At 37.4% G+C, this 20,444-nt stretch overlaps 1 protein-coding gene across 2 annotated transcripts in view; it reads left to right on the plus strand.

The window, feature by feature from the left end:
* OTULINL (OTU deubiquitinase with linear linkage specificity like) overlaps window positions 1–20,444 on the plus strand; it is a 44,989-nt gene that overhangs the window by 16,028 nt on the left and 8,517 nt on the right. For both annotated transcript variants that reach the window (XM_043978184.1, XM_043978183.1), the window contains exons 2-4: window positions 18,897–19,056; window positions 19,149–19,180; window positions 19,294–19,385. In XM_043978184.1, coding sequence (XP_043834119.1) covers window positions 18,897–19,056; window positions 19,149–19,180; window positions 19,294–19,385 — 284 coding nt within the window. The remainder of the gene's footprint in view (window positions 1–18,896; window positions 19,057–19,148; window positions 19,181–19,293; window positions 19,386–20,444) is intronic.

Genomic DNA, 20,444 nt, shown 5'->3' on the forward strand with positions numbered 1-20,444 from the left:
AATTGGGACCATCTGGTCTAACCTCCTCATTTTACACATGAAGAAACTGAGCCTCATGGAAGTTGAGGGTCTTGCCCAAGGTTACACAAGTAATAAGTGGTCAGTGTTAGGACTTGAAACCATTTCATCTGACTACCTGGTGCTCTTTTTCTACAACAGCAAACTAATATATGTGCTTTTTTGTGTACCAGATGATGAGAAAGATGCAGAGGTTAGATAGTAAACTGTCCTGCCCTTATGAAACTGACTGTCTAGTCACCAGTCAATAAAGATTTATTAAATAACTACTATGTGCCAGGCACTTTGTGCTAAGCACAAAGAAGGCAAAAGTAAGTCCCTGCTCTCAAGGACTTCATAATCAGTAGATGGATGAGAGACCAACACAGATAACTCACCTACACAATATTACATTGCTACATGCTTTTGCTCCTTCCATAGCTCCAGTCTGCAAAAAACAAAAACAAAAACAAAACAAAACAAAAAAAAAACCAGTCTTCAATAACTTGAGAAAGTAGGGTTGAATTGGACATGACATGCTTCAGGGAATTCTCCTTGGGCTCAGTTAGCAGTCTCCTATGGTCAAGAGAAACCTACTGATTTTGCTTTGCTTAGGAGTAGAGAGGCCAGGACCACCTTGATGGGAATTCCATTTCACTTCATCCTCCCTGGTGTGAATAGAAGAATGGAGTGCCACCATTTCTTCAGAACTGTTTATTCAGAGTGATGGAAATGATTAGGGAGTAAAACAGGCTGATACAGAAGTGGAAGAGCCTACAGGCACTACTTTAAACTTATTTTAATCAGTTACCATCTAGATGTGAAACCCCAGATGGCAATGATATGAACAGATAAGAAGAGCTGTGCTGTGTTTGACTTGGCATTTTAAAAAGTAATCTTAATCCTTCCCTCCAAACTGAACTTTAAGTTGGCCACCCAATTTGAAACTGAAACCAGAAGAATATAAACATAAAACCAAGTGTTCTGGTTTTGTGTAGGAATCTCCCAGCTCACATGATACAAAATTTGTCTTAATGATTGCTTCATTTCTTTCTAAAGCCAAAACAAAGTGAAAAATCAATTTAAATGTGAGAGAATGATAAGCTCAGTTCTACTCAAAATCTGTTGTTCCCATTTTAAAATTATTAACAGAGTCTTCTTTTCAGCAGCTCAGTTATATGTCTTGGCAGGAACAGAATTTGTGTTCTTGTGTTGTCCTACTTTGATCTTTAACATTTCTTACCATCTCTTATGCTATGCTTACTTTCCCCCCCCCTCCCTTTTTATTTTGTGTTCTAGTTTAGGTATTGTGGGGTTTCAAGGCTCAGAATATAGGGACTTTACTTTTTAAAACATTAATTTTTAAAAATAAGAATGATGCCTTTTGTTTTCACTTCAAAGTCATTTCTAAACATACGGGCAAAGCCACCTTTTCCCCTTCCCTTCACTGAACCCTCCCTTGTAACAAAGAAAAACAGTTCTGTAAAAACTACTTACAGAATGACCACACCTGAGAGTGTATACTATCCCACCACTGTAGGACCTGACTTTTAAGAAAGACTGCAGTGAAAGTCCTTTAGAGATTCCTTGGTTTATAAGACCTAGAATACTAAGGATATATGCTCTAACTGTGATGCTACTATATTTTGCATTGTTTGGGTCAAGATACAATAAATCTTCTGCAAGGCACTTGAGAGATCTTTCCTGTGGTACAAGCTTTGAGTCATGATTTTGGCTTCACTTGAATTTCACAGTTATTTTGCAATGGTTTAGAATCATGTCAAGTACATATATGTCATCATTCCCTAAATAGTCTACTGAATGATGTGAAATTTGGATGCTTTATGAAAAAGCACCAAATTTTGGGGCCAGAAGAGACTTTAGGAATCATACAGTTCTAAAATATATTTTTACAGCTGAAGAAATTGAAGCCCAGAAAGAGCTGACATTGAGCAAATCACTAACCAGATCAAGCAAGGACTAGGATCCAAGTCTCCTTACTCCTGGCCCAGTGCCTCTTCTAGTAGGGAAAAGAAGGGAATAAGCATTTATAGAGCACTTGCTATATGTCAGGCACTGTTCTAAGCACTTTTTATAAATATTATCTCATCTGATCCTCACAGAAACTCTGGAAGGTCAATGCTATTATTATTCGCATTTTGCATTTGAGGAAACTGAGACAAAAAGGGTTAAGTGACTTACCCAGGGTCACATAGCTAATAAGTATATGAGGCTGGACTTTAACTCAGATATTTCTAGAGCTCTACCCACTGAACCACCAATAGCCTCTAATACTTTGGAGCAGACCCACTACTCAGCAATCACTACACTCTCTTTCCTTGCATTGTATTTATGTGATTATAATTATTAGAAAACAAACCACAGTCATATTTCAGTATTTTACATAGAAGAGATTTTGAAATAATCTGAAATTTATTGAGAGACAACATGGTATGGCAGATAGAAAGTGGGTTCCCTAGTGAAGAAGGCCTAGATTCAAGTTTGGTAACTTCTCAGTGCCCCTGGCAATTCTCTGTTGATCTGCTTTGGGAAAGGGAGTTTCCTCCTGGGAGTATTTTATACTAAAGCTTCTTAAACCATGGGTCTTGATGGGGTTGAGTAACTGAATGTGGGGGTCATGAAAAATTTGGCAACAGCAAAAGGTTATGTATACCTATTTTATATACCTTAATACCTAGGATCTCACAAAAAAATTTCTGAGAAAAAGGGGTTGCAAGTGGAAAAAGTTTAAGAAGCCTTGCTTTATACCAATGAAATCCCAGCTCTGCACAAGCAAAAACTAAAAAAAACAAGAAAGAAATTTATTAGTACTAAATGCAGTATATACTTTTATGAATTATGGTTACTTCTGAAGAATTGGTGCTTCCTAATGGTAGACAAAACATACTAACTACTTATTTTGTTGCTGTTATTATTATTATTATTTTAAGCAGTTAAATATTTTGACAAGACCACATATGTATGCTACAAGTTCCAAAAACTGCCTTTTTACTTATTTGCAAATTAATACTAAATACAAATACTAGAATTCTTGGTGATTAAAGCTCTGTGCGTCTGTCTGATATAGAAATTGTGATTATTTACGATCTTGGATTTCTTATCTGAACTTAAGCAGAGGACTGGTGAGAAACTTACATTTAAAATAGACTTTATTGCCTTTTGTAGCCCCTTCTTCCCTGTTTGTCATGGTACAAAGTATGGATATGTGTATATATACACACACATATAAAAGTCTTGGTAAAGCTTAAAACAGGACTAAGACTTTTGGAACACATTGTGTGTATGTATATAGGTGTGTAGACATATATGCATATATATGCATCATATAGCATTTTACAATTAACAGCATTTTCCTCACAATCCTGTGAGATAGGAATCCCTATATTACAGATGAATAAATTGAGACCCATAGAATTAAGTGATTTGCCCAAGGGTATATATGTACATGTGGGCATGTCTCTCTAGTACACACTCATATATGTATATGTTCATATATGGGTATACATGTTTTTATCCAGAAATTGTAGGCCTCCAGTATTCCTATAGGGAAGAGGTGATTTATTATCATTTGGGGGATTGTTCCTTATTACTTTACGCAGTTACAGTTTCTAGTTATGGTTATTTACTTGAAGGAAGAAAGATCTTTGTCTACATTCTCACCTACCCACACCACACACTCCATCTTTGCTGCCTTTGCCACATTAAGGTTACATAGACGTGGTCAGCTGAACCAGTAAAATTTCATTTGTATCAAAGGGATTGCTTTGAGCAAAGCCCCAAGCAGATTTGGGAAAGAAACCTCTGCAAGGCAATCCTCTTCAAGTAATCAATATCCATCATTATCCTTCCAAGTGTGTCTCTGTAAGCCGTGTGTGTGTGTGTGTGTGTGTGTGTGTGTGTGTGTGTGTGTGTGTGTGTGTACAAGGCACATGTGCATCTTAGCAAGCTTTGGTTTCCTCACCTCTAAAATATGGAGGTAGGGCTGTGAGATCTCTTCTGGTTACAAAATCTGAAAGACTCAAAGGACAGACTCCCAACACTGAGAATGGACTTTCAACATTGAGAAAGCAGGGGCTTATGGAACTAAAGTTTTCAGATGCCATCAAATTTAAAACATATTGATGTGACATTATCCTGGCTACCAACTTTTTCTTCATTTTCATTACCCTCCCTGGATTTTCCCATTGCAGTTAAGGTTATAAAATGTGTTGTTAAGTTTTTTGCTTATATTACTATTTGTTGGTATGCTATCTTTCCAAGACCAAAGAAATTTTAGAATTACTTTTTGTCTGTATCTTTCTTGTATCAAACAATGGTAAAGAAATTAAAAACTACCAGCAATGGTTTTCTGCATTCAAGTTTTAAGACTGGTAGTAAAAGAATGAGAAACAAAATTAAGCTTCTTTTTAGAAAGATGATGAGATGAATTGAATGTTTTTAGGACTGTGTTTTCAGCAAATGGGTAATGGAAATATTGAACTTAAAGGGTTGCTTTAAAAAATCCTCTCAATGTTTGTCAAAGAGCAGATCGCTATTTCACTAACTTGACTCTCTTGGTCTTAGTTTAATGTGAGTCTCAGATAAAACGTGCCTATTCCTGTAGTCAGCCTGCTAATACCTGAAGTGGTTTCATGAAGGGACTTGCTACTGAAAATCTTACTGGTCATTCTTTCCAAGATAAAAATGTTTTAATTTCAGGGCATGTTGACTGAGTGATTAGAATCTCCTAAACATACTACTAGGTGACAGAACATTTGTTCCATCTTTTAATAACTTAAATTCCATTCTCTTTAGTTCAGCTGCTTGATACTTATAGTCTTGTTCATAGTATTTTCAATTACATATTCCTGAAATTTTTGTGAATCTTTAAGAGTTAAAAGATTTGCTCCAGCAAATCATCCAAACCTTTTTCTCCCTGTAGTCTTAAAGTCTAAAAAGGCTATATCCATTTTAAAGCTTTGCTTTAGGGGATGGGGGGATGGGGGAAAGAGGGTGCATTTTCCTGGAGAAATCAATCACTCCTAAACTTCTCTGACTGAAGAACACTTAAAGGATTTAAGGATGCTCTGGGGTTAGGGTACCTCACACTTAGGGAAATTTTAAACCACACTGAAGGTCCCTTCCTCAGCCATCAAAGAAAAAGTGGTTAGAACGCTCCCTAGCTTCCTAGGGAGTATAGAGGCAGGGTTGTCATCCCTCAAGGGTAAGCTGAGGGACAAGGAGAGAGGAGGGAAAAGGCTTTGTTTGACCCAGCCCTTAAAGCCCAGTGCCTGGACTTTAAGATCTCACTTGTCTTTTCAGTGTGATGATGAGGGTCCTCATGATCCTGCCATAGCGTGGAGAGTTACACATTCAAATATGTGTGTGCATGTGCATGCCTTTTAGAGGGAGGCCAGGTATAGTGGGAGAGAGACTAGAGTGTGGATAGAGGGATTTTCGGGTGCAGAGGGAGAATTTTTTTTCCATTTTGTTTTTCAAGAGAGGATCTGGTAGATATGTCCAAAGAAAGGAAATTCAAATTTTGAGCATTGGAAATTTAAAAACCTGTTCTGAGTCATCAACAACACTCATACTAGAGTTACTTCAGTATTACAAGTGACCTGTAAGATCAAGGTTGGAGATGCTCCCTACATGACAAGTTGTCCATGCTTGTCAGCCCTGGCAATAATTATGTCTGTTTTTCCATTGAGCTCTACAGGCTCTACCCAAGCTATTAGAGGCCTTTCCCCAGGCCATGGGCAGGGCTTCTGAAACCTCCTTTGGTCTCGTGGACATCTCTATCGCCTTTATGAAGCCTGTGGACCTCTTCTCAGAATAATGTTATTAAATGAATAAAATGAAATATATAATATCACAAAGGAAACCAATTATATTGAAATAAAGATATAATTTTTTCTCATCAAAGTTCACAGACGTCCCTGAAATCTATCCATGGATTCTTTTATTTATTTATCATTAATTTTTTTCATGAGGCAATTGGGGTTAAGTGACTTTCCCAGGGTCACACAGCTAGTAAGTGTCAAGTGTCTGAGGCCAGATTTGAACTCAGGTCCTCCTGACCCCAGGGCCAGTGCTTTATCCACTGCGCCACCTAACTGCCCCTTATCCATGGATTCTTTGGGGATCAATGGACTCCAAGCTATACCTGTGTAGCACTTGGGATATGTGTTATCCCTCTTTCTTGCTACTTGATTGGCTCTCTCCTTTTCTCAATCATACAATTCCACAGTGCTATCCACTCTTTGCTTTGGTCATATGCTGATGCCTGTTTGGACCCAACATTTGTCTTTCCACTTATCCCTGAGTCACCCACTATTTTGATTATACACAAATTCTGGTAGTCCAAAATTCCCAATCCCATGCTGTCATTGGAAAAATATTTGTATTAAAAGATGAATTTGGCGGGGGGGGGGGGGGACAGCTAAGTGGTGCAGTGGTGCAGTGGATAAAGCACCGGCCCTGGATTCAGGAGGACCTGAGTTCAAATCCAGCCTCAGACACTTGATAGTTACTAGCTGCATGACTCTGGGCAAGTCACTTAACCCTCATTGCCCTGTTTAAAAAAAAAAAGATGAATCTTTGAACTGGGCAATACCTTGGGGTTATGAAATGCAGTGAGCAATTTCTCTAGCGCACTTCAGCCCCATCTCTTCTCTGTCAAGTCTGGACACAGCTTGTTCTTCTGCTGTGCTTGTCCCAGATGTATGTACTGATATCATACTTCAGTGAACTGGCTATCCAAGTGATTACTTATTAACATCAAGCAAAACCAGAGTCAACCCCAGGATTGTAACTACTGTGGGGTGAATAGGGCTTTTTTCCTGGCTCTCAAATTTAAAAGGCAGTGACAGCATTTGTATGCCTTCAACAACTTTGAAACCACTGAGCTTAGCATGTAGTTAGCAAGACTAATTAGATAAAATAGGAAGCTTCTTCCTCCAATTCAGATGGGTTCCTTTAGATCACTCTATTCACCCTTCCCCAAGTTGATTTAGAGGTTCTGTAATTGCTAGTGATTAGTTATAATTCTGGTTATGCCATACACTGGGGAGCTAGGTGGCACAGTGGACAGAGTTCTGGACCTGAAGTCAGGAAGACTCATCTTCCTGAATTCAAATCTGACTTAAGATGCTTCTTAGCTGTGTGACCTTGGGCAATTCACTTAATCCTGTTTGCTCAGTTCCTCATCTGGAAAATGAGCTGGAGAAGGAAATGGCAAACCACTCCAGTATCTTTGCCAAGAAAACTCCAAATGGAGTCATGAAGAGTTGGACCTGACTGAAATTACTGAACAACAACAAATTTCAAACACAAAATAAAGGGGCAGGGTTTATAGGAAAGGATAAGAAAACTGTAGCCTAGGGGCCAGGTTGAAAAAGAAAAATGATTGCAGCTGGTCTCCACTATAGTATTATTGTGGCCACTGCCTTTACTTTGGAGCTCAGAATATTCTCCCCTAAACTCTTCTCCACTGCCTCCCTCCCCCAAATAAATACAGTGGAAGATTTTGAGGCAGTGGCTAAATGGCTATATGTCATATCAGAAGGGTAGGAGCCAATAACAGTTCCAAGGCCCACTCTCTTGTATTTTAATAGAAAGTGCTCTCCAAACAGCTTCACCAACTGCAGTGGTGGAGGAGATAACCTTGAATCTTCATGTTGCCTTGGAGGGCAATGAGATATTGTAGAAAAGACATGGGTTTTAGAGTTGGAGAACTAGGTTTAAGTGCTGAGTTCTTCTACTAAGTATCTTGTGACATTGGATGAGTCACTTTCTCTTTCAGAGTCTGTTTTCACTGTAAAATGAAGCTCTAACATCTAAGACGACTTCCTCAGGAAGCTTTTCTGATCCTTGGCCATGTACCTAAGCAAGGTCAGTCAATCAGGTCTTATCTTTATTCCTGAATGACTGGTTTAAAATCTGACCCACCAGTTAGCCCACTTTGGTTAAGTAAAGGGATAGTTTCCTTTTCAGTTTGGGTCCATATCCCTTTTACATTACTCCCCTTTTGAGGATGTGTAGAACATGTTAACTTATTAAGGGACATTATTATATAAGCCCCCTTGTCTTCCATTAAGAGAAAAAAAGTACTTAGCCCCTCTATCCCTTGTATTTGAATACAAACCTCTCAGCTCCTGGCCTTAAGTTGTACTCAGTCCACAATAATTTTGACAGAAGATGAGTCTTTTGTTACACAACTCAGGATGTGGCACGTAGCTTACCTACCAGCCCTGGGGCCCCTCCATACACCTTTTACTCCTTCCTCTTCCCCTCTTCCCCTTTCTCTCCAGCTCTGCCTTCTGTTTCTCTATGTAACTAGCTTTATGTGGTTTTCTTTATGCTGCCTTACCTTCCCTATCCAATTGCATTTCTCTTTTCCTTTCCCATATCTCCTAAATTCTCATAGAATGTTAGAGCTGGATGGAACTTGAGGGGTCACAGCTAATCTAACCCTTAGTTTCCTACATGAGCAAACGGAGGCTCAGAGAAGGGGGAAATATCTCTTCTCCTTTTCCTTTTTATTTACCTCCTTTAACTGTAAGAAAAAATTAACACATATTTAACAATAATTATTATATTTGTTGTAGAAAATTTTATGAACCTTGTTAAAAAAACATTTAAATTAAGGTGAATTTAACCTTTGTCATGTCTCTAGCTTAGGGAAAAAAGACACAAAAACTCATGTAAATTAAATTACTTCTTATTTCCTTGTAACCTTTGATTAGGCTCTGTTCTCCCTTCTGGATTTGTGGTCACAAAGATTTGTGGTCACAAATAGGAAAAAGAGGACCCACCCTAAGTAGAAAAAGTAGATGGTAAATTTTCACTTTGTTAGCTAGTTTGAGGTGAAAGAGAATTGTGCTAACAGAAACTGATATTAAAAATGAGAGTAGGCTTGGGATAAAAGCTAGAATCTCTGGAAGAATACCTGAGGAGTATAGATAATAAAGAAGATTGTCAGAAATATTACACAGAGTGAATTTGGAGATTTCAAAGAAAAAGCAGGAAATATCAAAGGAGAAGCAAGAGAAAGAAAATTAAGGGAATTGGGGCAAGAATGTGCTTATAAGGATTTTTACAACTACAAACTGAAGAATCACATGACTTCCTGCTTTAAGTGTCTTTTCGTTTTGTTTTCATATTTTTTTGGAAGGTGGGTGTTTCCTGTTTAATGTTTGATATTCATTTCAGCTTTGGTAGAATTTAGAAAATGGAAACAAAAATTCAAAACAGATTTTTTTAACAAGAATGGCCAGCATTGTTTTCTATTTTGGTTGAAAAATCTTGTGTATCACATTTATTTTAAATCATAGAGGCAATGTCCCATAGTGGCCAGAGAGCTGTCAGGAAAGACCTGTGTTCATGTCCTACAACTGACTGCCTGTGTGACTTTGGACAAATCACTTACTTGAGAAATTAAGACAAGAGTTCTAAACTTGGAGTCTATGAACTTGTTCATTTAATATTTTGTAGACTGTATTTCAATATAATTGATTTCCTTTGTAATTCTTAAATCCTAATGTGTTGTGGTATTTTGGATAGAGTTCTGGATTTGGAATCAGGAAGACTCGGGTTCAAATCCTACCTTAGGGGCAGCTAGGTGGTACAGTGGATAAAGCACCAGCCCTGGATTCAAGAGGACCTGAGTTCAAATCTGACATCAGACATTTGACACTTACTAGCCGTGTGACCCTAGGCAAGTCACTTAACACTCACTGCCCTGCAAAACAAAACAAAACAAAACAAAAAACCCAAATCCTACCTTAAATTCTGAATGTGACCTTGGGCAAGTCACTTAACCTTTTTGAGTTTACTCTCTATGTTTCCTACCTCTAATATCTAGGATCTTATATAAGTGTACATCATCACTACCATTATTTGAACCTGGTATCTGATATTATTAACTACTTAACAGGCTTTTAGTTTTAAAATACAAATGCCTAAGCATCACTCTATATGGAGAAATAGGATTTTATTAATGTAATGAGATCCCTAGTATCAGGACAGTATCATGATGGGAATTTTCTGTTTCTGGATGGTCTGGGATGGGATGAAATTAAAGAAGATAATTATTTTTCCCAAGTACTTTTATTAGTATATCTACAGTTGTAGTGAAACTGAGTAGAAAATTTACTTCATAAGACTTTTTTTTGGGGGGGGGGTCAGGCAATTGGGGTTAAGTGACTTGCCCAGGGTCACACAGCTAGTAAGTGTTAAGTGTCTGAGGATGGATTTGAACTCAGGTCCTCCTGCATCCAGGGCTGATGCTCTATCCACTGCGCCACCTAGCTGCCCCTCTTCATAAGACTTTTATCCCCTGAAAAGGATCTCAAGGATCAGATATCTAGTTTATGCCATGACTTTACAGATGAGAGACTTGAGGCCCAGGGGAAAGGAAGTGATTTGTCCAAGATATGACATCCCTTCATACACATCATTTTGTTGAACCATTCCCTTTTGTTTTGTTTTGGAACCATTGTTCTTGGTACCATATATAGATGAACAACTAAGAATTATCTAAAGGAAGAGACAAATGAATTGTCTCTATACTTAACAAAGGATATTTTGGGCATATGGTATACAGCAAATCCAGCCTTCTTCCAAATGCTATAAGTCCATGCATTAACCTCTTCCACTGCAAAGCCTGTCCACAACTCCCTTTTCCTTGGTCTGAGTGACTGCTTTGGATTAAACAAAGTTCAAGGGATGAGACAGAGGGATTGTGTCCAGAAAGAAATTTTCACAGTCTGGTACAATTGGGGTAGGTATGGTGGTAGAGAGGACAGTGGAAGTCAGAATATTGAGAATAGTTTTATAATTAAAAAAAAACACTAATTTGATCCTTACAATATCTATATGAAGGTAGGCATGTAAGTATCCATATCCCATTTTATAGATAGGGAAACTGAGACTCAGGGATTAAGTGATATATTCAAAATCTTAGTACAAAAAAAAAGTAGTAATTAGCAAAGCAGGTTCTGGGACATGTTTTCTGACTCCAAGTTCATTTCAGATCATAGGATTTAGAACTGAAAAATACCTTAGAAATGATCCAGTGACTAGGAGACCAGATTCTAGTCTAATAACGTCAATTTATACAGAAGGAAACTGAAGTCCAGAGAAGTCAAATGGTACAAATAGTAAGTGACAGAATTAGGACTCAAACTCAAGTGTTCCAAATGCAAAACAATACTGTTTCCATTATATCACACTGACACTTTTGGAGATGGGGGGGGAGGGGGAGCAATGATGGTAAGTGATTTGCCCAAGGTCACACAGCTAGTAAATGTCAAGTATCTAAGACTGGATTTGAACTCAGGTCCTCCTGAATCCAGGGCCAGTGCCCTGCATTCACCTATTCACTGCACCACCTAGCTGCCCCTTACTGACACTTTCTAATCATGCACCATATTGAATCCCAGGTCACCCACTGAGGTTCAATATTTTTATCAATGGCTTGAATGTCATGCTTATTAAATCCACAGATTTAATTTAATAATAATGCTAGGAGGGGCAGCTAGGTGGCGCAGTGGATAAAGCACCGGCCCTGGATTCAGGAGGACCTGAGTTCAAATCCAGCCTCAGACACTTGACACTTACTAGCTGTGTGGCCCTGGGAAAGTCACTTAACCCTCATTGCCCCGCAAAAGAAAAAAAAATAATGCTAGGAAATATAGCTAACATATTGAATGACATCATTAGGACCTGATGGCTCAGCAAGATACAACTGTTAGACCAATCATTGATTCATTTGTTGTCCAGTGAAATTTATACTTTGGTGTATCCCTGACTCTGTACTCTTATTAATATGGATGTCAATTTCTACCCCTGCCATGAAGGCATCCCACCCATGCCTTTCCTCATTCCTTGCAACTTTCGTGTTTGCCCTTCCATGAAGGTTCACAAGAGGTCCACCCAACATTTGCACATTTCTTATTTTAATTATCATTGTATATTTTTTATATTCTACTTGGTTGTGAACTTTAGGAGAGCAGGGATCATTCCTTATTTAAACTCCTCCAGTACCTAGCACAGTGCTCTGCATGCATAAGGTGTTAATCCATGTTTATTGAAGTTGAAATGTCAATAAAATAGGAGTTGAAGTGATATGAACAATGCTTCATTTTGCTTTTTAAAAAATCATTTGTGTATCGTCAAATGTTTTTTATAGAAATCTTCTAAAAACCACAGCAACCTGTTTTGTCAGGAGAAAAAAAAAAGAAACTGTGAATCTACTTCTCAAAAACTGGCAAAGGGTGGTATTTTATAATGCTCAATGGAGGGATGGAATAGATAGGATAAATATGATGGTATGTACGCTATATTATCTGTGGCAGAGAACTATGGATCTCATTTAAAACTCTTCTGTGCTATTGGAGAACTCATATTAACTTTAAAAAGGAGTTATCAGCTCCTGAGGGGATATAGGAACCTCTTGACTGGAATAAAATTTAGGCTAATGACATCAATAATTAAGAAATTGTTTACTTTTTTTTTTTTTTTTGGTGGGGCAATGAGGGTTAAGTGGTTTGCCCAGGATCACACAGCTAGTTAAGTGTTAAGTGTCTGAGGCAGGATCTGAACTCAGGTCCTGCTGAATCCAGGACCAGTGCTTTATCCACTGCACCACCTAGCTGCCCCCTGATTGTTCATTATTTTTAAAGGGAAGTAAATGTTTATTTACTTTCAAGTAGAATATAAAAAGATAGCTTAAGGAAAAATAATCCTAAAAACATTACAGCTTAAGATAAATGCCATGCCAAAACAATGTTGCCAACTTTCTCTCTGTAGGGTTATTCCATCATTAAAAAAGGGTTTGGAATGATAAAAAACCTTAGTATAGTATATATGACATATTCCTTTTTCTTGAATCTTTATAAATTACATAAAAGAGCAAAATGACATAGCAGAATGTAGAAAATTGCCACCTGAATCCCAACTCTAGAGTTCAAATTTACAATGTAGTGTAATAGTCATCTTTTATTTTAGTAAGCATATATACAATGGTAGTGAAAAGGTTTTGTGAGTGGCAGTATTTGTGAAGATGAGCACCTACTAGTGTGTATAGCCCAGCAGTTTGTGTTTCTAGGAACAGGAGTGAATTGGCTTTAATACCTACCACTTTGGTATTTTCTTGCTTGAAGCCTTTAGTGCCACCTCAGCCCTAGTGCCTGCTGAGTACTTCAATATTCATTTTAAAATATAATTTTAAATTAGTTGTGGTCAAGGCTTTAAATACTGAGGGGTTATGCATAGGAATAGCATCCAACAGTGTGAGGAGCACCAGGCTAGAACTGAAGATATCTGGGTTTTCACTTAGGCTTCGCAGCATGCTCTACAGATGTCAAACATGCAACACAAACCAACACTCCTTAGGGCAGTTGGAACCAAATTAAAATGGAACCGGAAAATATTTAACTAAATAAATAAAATACAATAAAATAGATTACGTTACATTTTTAAACTAAGTCAATGTGTGGACTTTAGGGGTTCTTATGTATTGTTGTGAGTAAAATTCAACAAAGGTAGACTGAGGCACATTTTCTCTGAGCAAGATAACATTTTATTAGCAGGGCATGAACCTGATAATAAAGGGGTCCATGATTTGCCTCAATTTAAGTCGAAGACCCTGAGATGGGGACTCAGTTCTACTTAGAACAAAGAACAGGGGCAGCTAGGTTGTGCAGTGGATTCAGGAGGACCTGAGTTCAAATCCGACCTCAGATACTTGACACTTACTAGCTGTGTAACCCTGGGCAAGTCACTTAACCCCAATTACCTCACCAAAAAAAAAAAAAAACCAGAGTAGGTAGGAAAATAATACAATTGGTTATATGCTCGGTGACGTCATGAGGTTGAAGACAACATAATTCACTATATAGCCGAGGCATGGGGAACAATATGATTAGTTGAAAGTTGGGGATGAGGCTGCAGCAACAACCTCCTCCTTCCTTCTTGGGACTAAGAAAAGTTCATTGTTTGAGTCCACCTGCAAAGTTAAAGAGAGTGAGCCAGACTTCTTTGGATAGCAAATCAGATACCACTTCATTGCCTGACCCTTAAATAAAGGCAACATTGATTCAGGCCAGGGTGTAGCTCTACACACACATAGCTAGCCAATGAACTATAAACGAACCCTGACTCTGTGGGATGTCATTCTTTGAACTGATTCTTTGGACTACAGTTTAGAAACTTCTTAAGTTTGCCTTTCACTTTTCTCCTATAGAACAAGACTGGTATTTATGCATTTATTTCTATCACATTCACAGATTACAGATGATAGCTCAGGGGCCATGTAGAACATTCCATACGTGAGTAAGGATCTCTACAACATACCTGACAAGAGGATATAATGAAGACACCTTCATGAAAACATCATGGGGGACATTGTGAAGTGGTGAAATGAAATTTTTGGACTCATCGAATGTTAGAGCTGTCTTTAAGAACCATTCAGCCCACCCCACCCCCTTCTCAATTTACCCATATGAAAGAGACCCAGAGGTGTCGAGGGATTTGGCTAATGTCACATTATAAGGCGGTGATAGAACAGAGACTAGAATTCATGTTTCCTATGCCAGTTTGTACACCGTCATTCTCTGAAATGGATACATTATTCCTATGGCAGTCTCCTGACCTACTAGTCTGCTAACCCCACCACCCAAAAAAGGAAGAATGGCATAGTATAACTTTTTCATGAACCTATGTTCCTTCCTGATATTTAGTATTCACCATATTTCCCTTTCCAAATAATCACATTTCACCCATTAACATGTACTCAGATTGTTTTGCAGGAATTGATGTTATATTCATTGAGGTACATTTAACAAATTATTCAAATTATACATGGAATTGACTTTTGGATATTAAAATTCTCTGTTTTAGCTTGTTTTCTTTCTTCACCAAAGATCAAAATGACTGTAGGTATACCTTCTACTAGTCCTCAGTTCTGTGATGGATTTATTTTTTTTCCTGTTGTGATTCTGATTGTAGAAATGTGTTCAAAGGGAGAAAATTGGAGGTTATGTAGAGAATTTTTTTAAGTGAGGGTACATTTACAACAGCAAATGGAATAGCAATCAGTCTTGACATATGAATCAGGGATATTAATATTTTCTGAAACCAGATCTGTGGTGACAACTTGTCAGAAGCTCAAGGATTAATTTCATTTATCTAATCCTTTGAGAGTCAGTTCTTATTATCTTAGTCAAAGTAGATGATCTAGAAGTAAAAGGGTTGGACTTGGGCATTGTTGTATTTGTTTTGTAGGCATTCATCAGGTATGATGTGTTTAAAGTGTTCTTTTAATCTAAGGTTTGGTGTTTCATTGGAGAGATGCCTAATTTCTCAGTGGATTCATTAGGCACTTAGATATAATATGTACATACATATACATGTATGTATGTATCAGAATGATAACCGAACATAAAAATCTTCTTTAGATGATACTACAAGACTGCAAGGCTAGCTTAATTATTTTAATTTATTATGGACAGGTGTTTGAATAGTTTTAAGAACAATTAATGAAAGTCGAAAAGGTTTGTAAAATGTATATCATAAAAATCCCAATTGTACCATTTTGCCATGACTGCACTCAATTTCTATTGTATATGCTATGTCATATTATGATTTCAATCTTTTAAATATGCTGAGACAGTCTTCTGCTCTTAGAAAATGGATAGATGCTAATTGAGCTAATTTACTGGATCTTAAGAGTACCACTTATGGGCAGCTAGGTGGCGCAGTGGATAAAGCACCGGCCCTGGAGTCAGGAATACCTGAGTTCAAATCCGGCCTCAGACACTTAACACTTACTAGCTGTGTGACCCTGGGCAAGTCACTTAACCCCAATTGCCTTACCGGGAAAAAAAAAAGAGTAGCATTTATATAGTGCATTAAGGTTTGCAAAGCTCTTTACATATGTTATCTTATGTGATCCTCACAACAAACTGAAAGAAACACTTGCAGACATCTAACATCTGCTCTTATATTTTTCAAATAGACCATTACATCTTAAAGGCTCTTTTTATCATGATTATGATAATTCTCTTATTGATAGATTATTTTTCATACAGGAGAGGCAAGTGAAATCTTATAAATGTGAATTTGTGAGAATGTGTAATGTTTTTCACTGTAAGGTTTTTTTTAAATATATTTTGTTCAAATGTTTACAAATATCAGAAATGGAAGCATTTGGAGCTGAACAGACTATATAAAAACTATTAAGAAAATGCACCGGGGGCAGGAGGACCTGAGTTCAAATTTGACCTCAGATACTTGACACTTACTGGCTGTGTGACCCTGGGCAAGTCACTTAACCCTCATTGCCCTGCCAAAAAAACAAAACAAAACAAAACAAAACCCAAAACAAAGAAAATGCACCAAGAAATATCAGGGTTTTTTTTCTCTGATTTTTAAAAGCTTTATTTTCCTTCTTTATGTACATGAATAACCAATGTGGCATTTTAAAAAGGGATAATGAAACCTCACTAATTCAGACTAATTGGTAGGGCCAATCTGAGTTTTAGAGTTAGAGGAACTGTAGTTTTATTATCTTTAATTACACATAGTAATTGTAACTAGTTTAGAAAAGTGCAACCTATCAAATTCTGTGCAGAAATTGATATATAAGAATGTTTTGTAATTAGATAATTAAATACTATAAGTAAATGAATACTTTTGAGCATTTGAAAGGGTTTTAAAACCTCCCAGAAATCTTGTTTCTACTCTGTTTGCTTAGCTAGCCCTTTCTTGGTCGTTAGTCTGAAAGTAACCTTCAGCCTGTACACCACCAGAAATTCTACATACCTACAATCCAAATTAATGTGGATTTTTCTGTGGTTGTATCACTTGCTTGTTACTGAATCAGATGGAATAGTTATTATGTAACTAATTGAAAGAGAGCACTGGTTCTTGTTCCAAAGGCTTCTTCCTCATTTTGACTTAGCTACTTCCAGGACACTATTACTTTACTCAACATGTGATAGATATCTTCTAAAATAACATGGTCTGCACATAATAAAATAGTATGCAAAGTGTTATCACTTTATATATGAAGCTCAGCATGTTTAAAATTAGTTAGTAGATTCCAGCTTTGATTAAACCATAACAATTTTTAACGGCAGGAGCAGAGAATTTATGAGCGTTATTTTTTTAAAAAGATTGTATTACTATTTTAGGATCGCACTTTTAAAGTTGTGAATTTGGTAAGACCAAATTCATAGATGTGTATATAATCCAACCAAGTTGGCTTTAAATTCCTTATCATGGGGTGATAGGCATCAAAGTTCCTGTTTAATATGTTATCAGGGAGAGCATGTGGTATGCAGTTTGTTTGACATTTCTGATGACGGTACCTCCAGTGCCTGAATCCACCCCAAACAGTTTTGAAGCTTGTAATCTTGCTGACCTTAAGAATGGTAAAGCAAGGCATATGCTCCCTAAAGGGTGCTGAATGGATCATTGAAAAAGGGAAGCCACTTAAAAATAATACTATTTACATTTTTTTTAATTAGAGGAAAAAGGCCCCATTCTTTCCCAGCTTGGGGCTACAAAGTTGTGTTTTAGCTGCTTAAAACCATTTTTTAAAAATAGACATAAAGCTATTAATAAAGATAAGCTATTAACAATGTTGTTGTTGTTAGAGGTTATTTTGCTGCCAAAGCATAACTTTCATCCTATTGGAAAAAAGAAAAAAGAAAAGTGATGCCCTTGTATACACACACACACACACACACACACACACACACACACACACACACACACACACACGACTAATGGAGTTGGAGCCCTTTACACATATACCAAACTAAAGTACATGGATTCTAGACACTTTGAGCCCACTGATCCTGAACAAATCAGATAAGGATAAACAAATGGGTGGGTAGAATTCCTTTGGTGTTAGGGTCTGCACATAATGGACTCATTAGGTCACAATAGCTGTTCCTGTCTGCATAGTCCTCTCCTACCTCTGGGAAAAGGGCAGTCTAACCAGATTTATCTATTGCTGTTGTCGTTGTTAAGTTGCAAATTGACCAATATATATATAGACCAATATTACTGTTCTTCTTTCTTACTTGAGCTAAGTATGGGGAAACTATCTATGTATGTTGGTGGTGTGTTTTCTTACATATTTTAAAGGTGCCTGTAAAGCAATCTGTATTAGTTCAAACCTATACAAAGAAATTGTAGATAGCAAAGCATTCAGAAAAATGCTTGCTTTGTAGTTTGGACCGTGATTTTTTTTTTTAGTGAGGCAATTGGGGTTAAGTGACTTGCCTAGGGTCACACAGCTAGTAAGTGTTAAGTGTCTGAGGCTGGACTTGAACTCAGGTACTCCTGACTCCAGGGCTGGTGCTCTCTCTATCCACTGCGCCATCTAGCTGCCTCCAAGGACCATGATATTTACTGGGGGAAAAAAAAAAAGATGCTTATGCATATGAGACTATAAAAACCATTAGAATATTTGACACATTTTTATCAAGAGTTCTGAATCTCTCAATTTTTTAAGTGTTTTTGTTGTTCAATTGTTTTAGTCGCATCTAACTCATTGTGATTCCATTTGGGATTTTCTTGATAAAGATACCAGAGTGGTTTGCCATTTCCTTCTCCAGCTCATTTTTATAGATGAGGAACTAAAGCAAACAGGGTTGGGTGATTTGCCCAAGGTCACATAGCTAGTAAGTGTCTAAGGCCAGATTTCAACTCAGGAAGATAAGTCTTCCTGACTTCAGGCCCAGTACATCATCCATTGCACCACCTAGTAATTATTATACTTTGTAAGAGAAGTTAATAAAAATTATGGCCTTTTGAAAAGATGAAAACATAAAGACTAATCATGTGTTTATCCATCCATCTGTCTATCTATTATTTAATTATAGGGAACCATAAAGTTCAACCCTGGACAGCAGTTACAAATCAAGCCTTAGATGTCGCATGGAGAACAGTAAAAGGACCAGTGATATTGGGAATATCATTTCTTGCTGCCACCCTCTGCTACTTCAGAAGCCTATATTTATATTTAGGACATCGGTTAAAATGGTATGTTTTTTTGCTATTTAAAAAAAATGCCTCTTTTTGAAGTCACTTTTTATAAGCCACCATTTGACACTACTATGTTTTTAACATTTCAGGTGGAGTGGATACCTGCAGAGAAAATTCAAAAGTAAATATTCTCTTTACAGTCTCTATTGTTCCTGTCATGGAAGGGAGTGGAGGGGGAAGTTGAGGGAAGAAGAAAAGGGAAATTAACAACTTTTCATGTTCAATTTGGTCTAGAAAACCTCAGTGTGGAGGCAGAAGTTGATCTCCTCGGTTATTGTGCAAGAGAATGGAAAGGAGAAACAAGCCGAGCCAAGCTGATGAGGAAGGTATCACTATTTTTAAAAGCAGGGAAGAAACAAATTCCGTCCAACTCTATTTAATGACAAGCCCAATTAGTTCCAAAGGGTACATACAAGTAACTGCTATTTTGTTCACTAAAACTCCTTGAGGCTTACGTTTTCAGTTCAAAACAGAAATGTTCTGCTGTAGACACTCTACTCTGTGGTTGTTAAGAAGAACCCATTTAGGGAGCAGCTAGGTGGTGCAGTGGATCAAACACTGATCCTGGATTCAGGAGGACCTGAGTTCAAATCAGGCCTCAGACACTTGACACTTACTAGCTGTATGACCCTGGCAAGTCACTTAACCCTCATGGCCCCTGCCCCCCCCAAAAAAAAAAAACACATTTAAATTAGATTCTGTAATTCAGGAAATTTCAGTGTTATAGTTGTTCACTAAATTCATTGTGATTCACTGGACATTTACTAAGTGTACTCACTAGGTGCTGAGGACACAGAGACAAGACAAAACAAGGAGATTACATTCTACCATGGGGAGGGCGGGGAGCAGAACACACATATAAGCAGAGAAGTACATATAAAGTAATTTCAGAAAGGAGAAGTTAGAAGTGATCGGGAAAGGCCTCATTTAGGAAGGAGCCTCCAAACTTCACTTAGAAGAAAACTAAGGATTCTATAAGGTGGGGGTGAAGAGGAAGTGCATCCTGGGCCTAGTGACCAGCTGGGCAAAGGTAAAAAGTCAGGAGATAGAGTGTTGTGATACAGGGAGAGATTAATATTAAATATTTACTGGGTAAATATTATAACCCCCTCCCTTACTGCAGTAGACTATGAGGTTGTTGCAGAGAGATTCTATCATTTTTATCTATCTTCAACTTCTAGTACATGCACCTTATAGGTACTGAACAAATGTTTTTTTGTATTGAAACTAATTAAATTTCTGACCCCCTGAATTGTGCACCTTTCAATTTGTTTTAGGGCTACAGAATGTGTTTGTAATCCTTAATACCAGGTCATTGTATACAAAGAATCTTAGCTCTTGGGTTTTTGTAAATGAAGCAAATTTCTTATAATTTCTAAAACTAA

The sequence above is a fragment of the Dromiciops gliroides genome, chromosome 1 (genome assembly GCF_019393635.1).
Source record: "Dromiciops gliroides isolate mDroGli1 chromosome 1, mDroGli1.pri, whole genome shotgun sequence".
Classification (NCBI taxonomy): domain Eukaryota; kingdom Metazoa; phylum Chordata; class Mammalia; order Microbiotheria; family Microbiotheriidae; genus Dromiciops; species Dromiciops gliroides.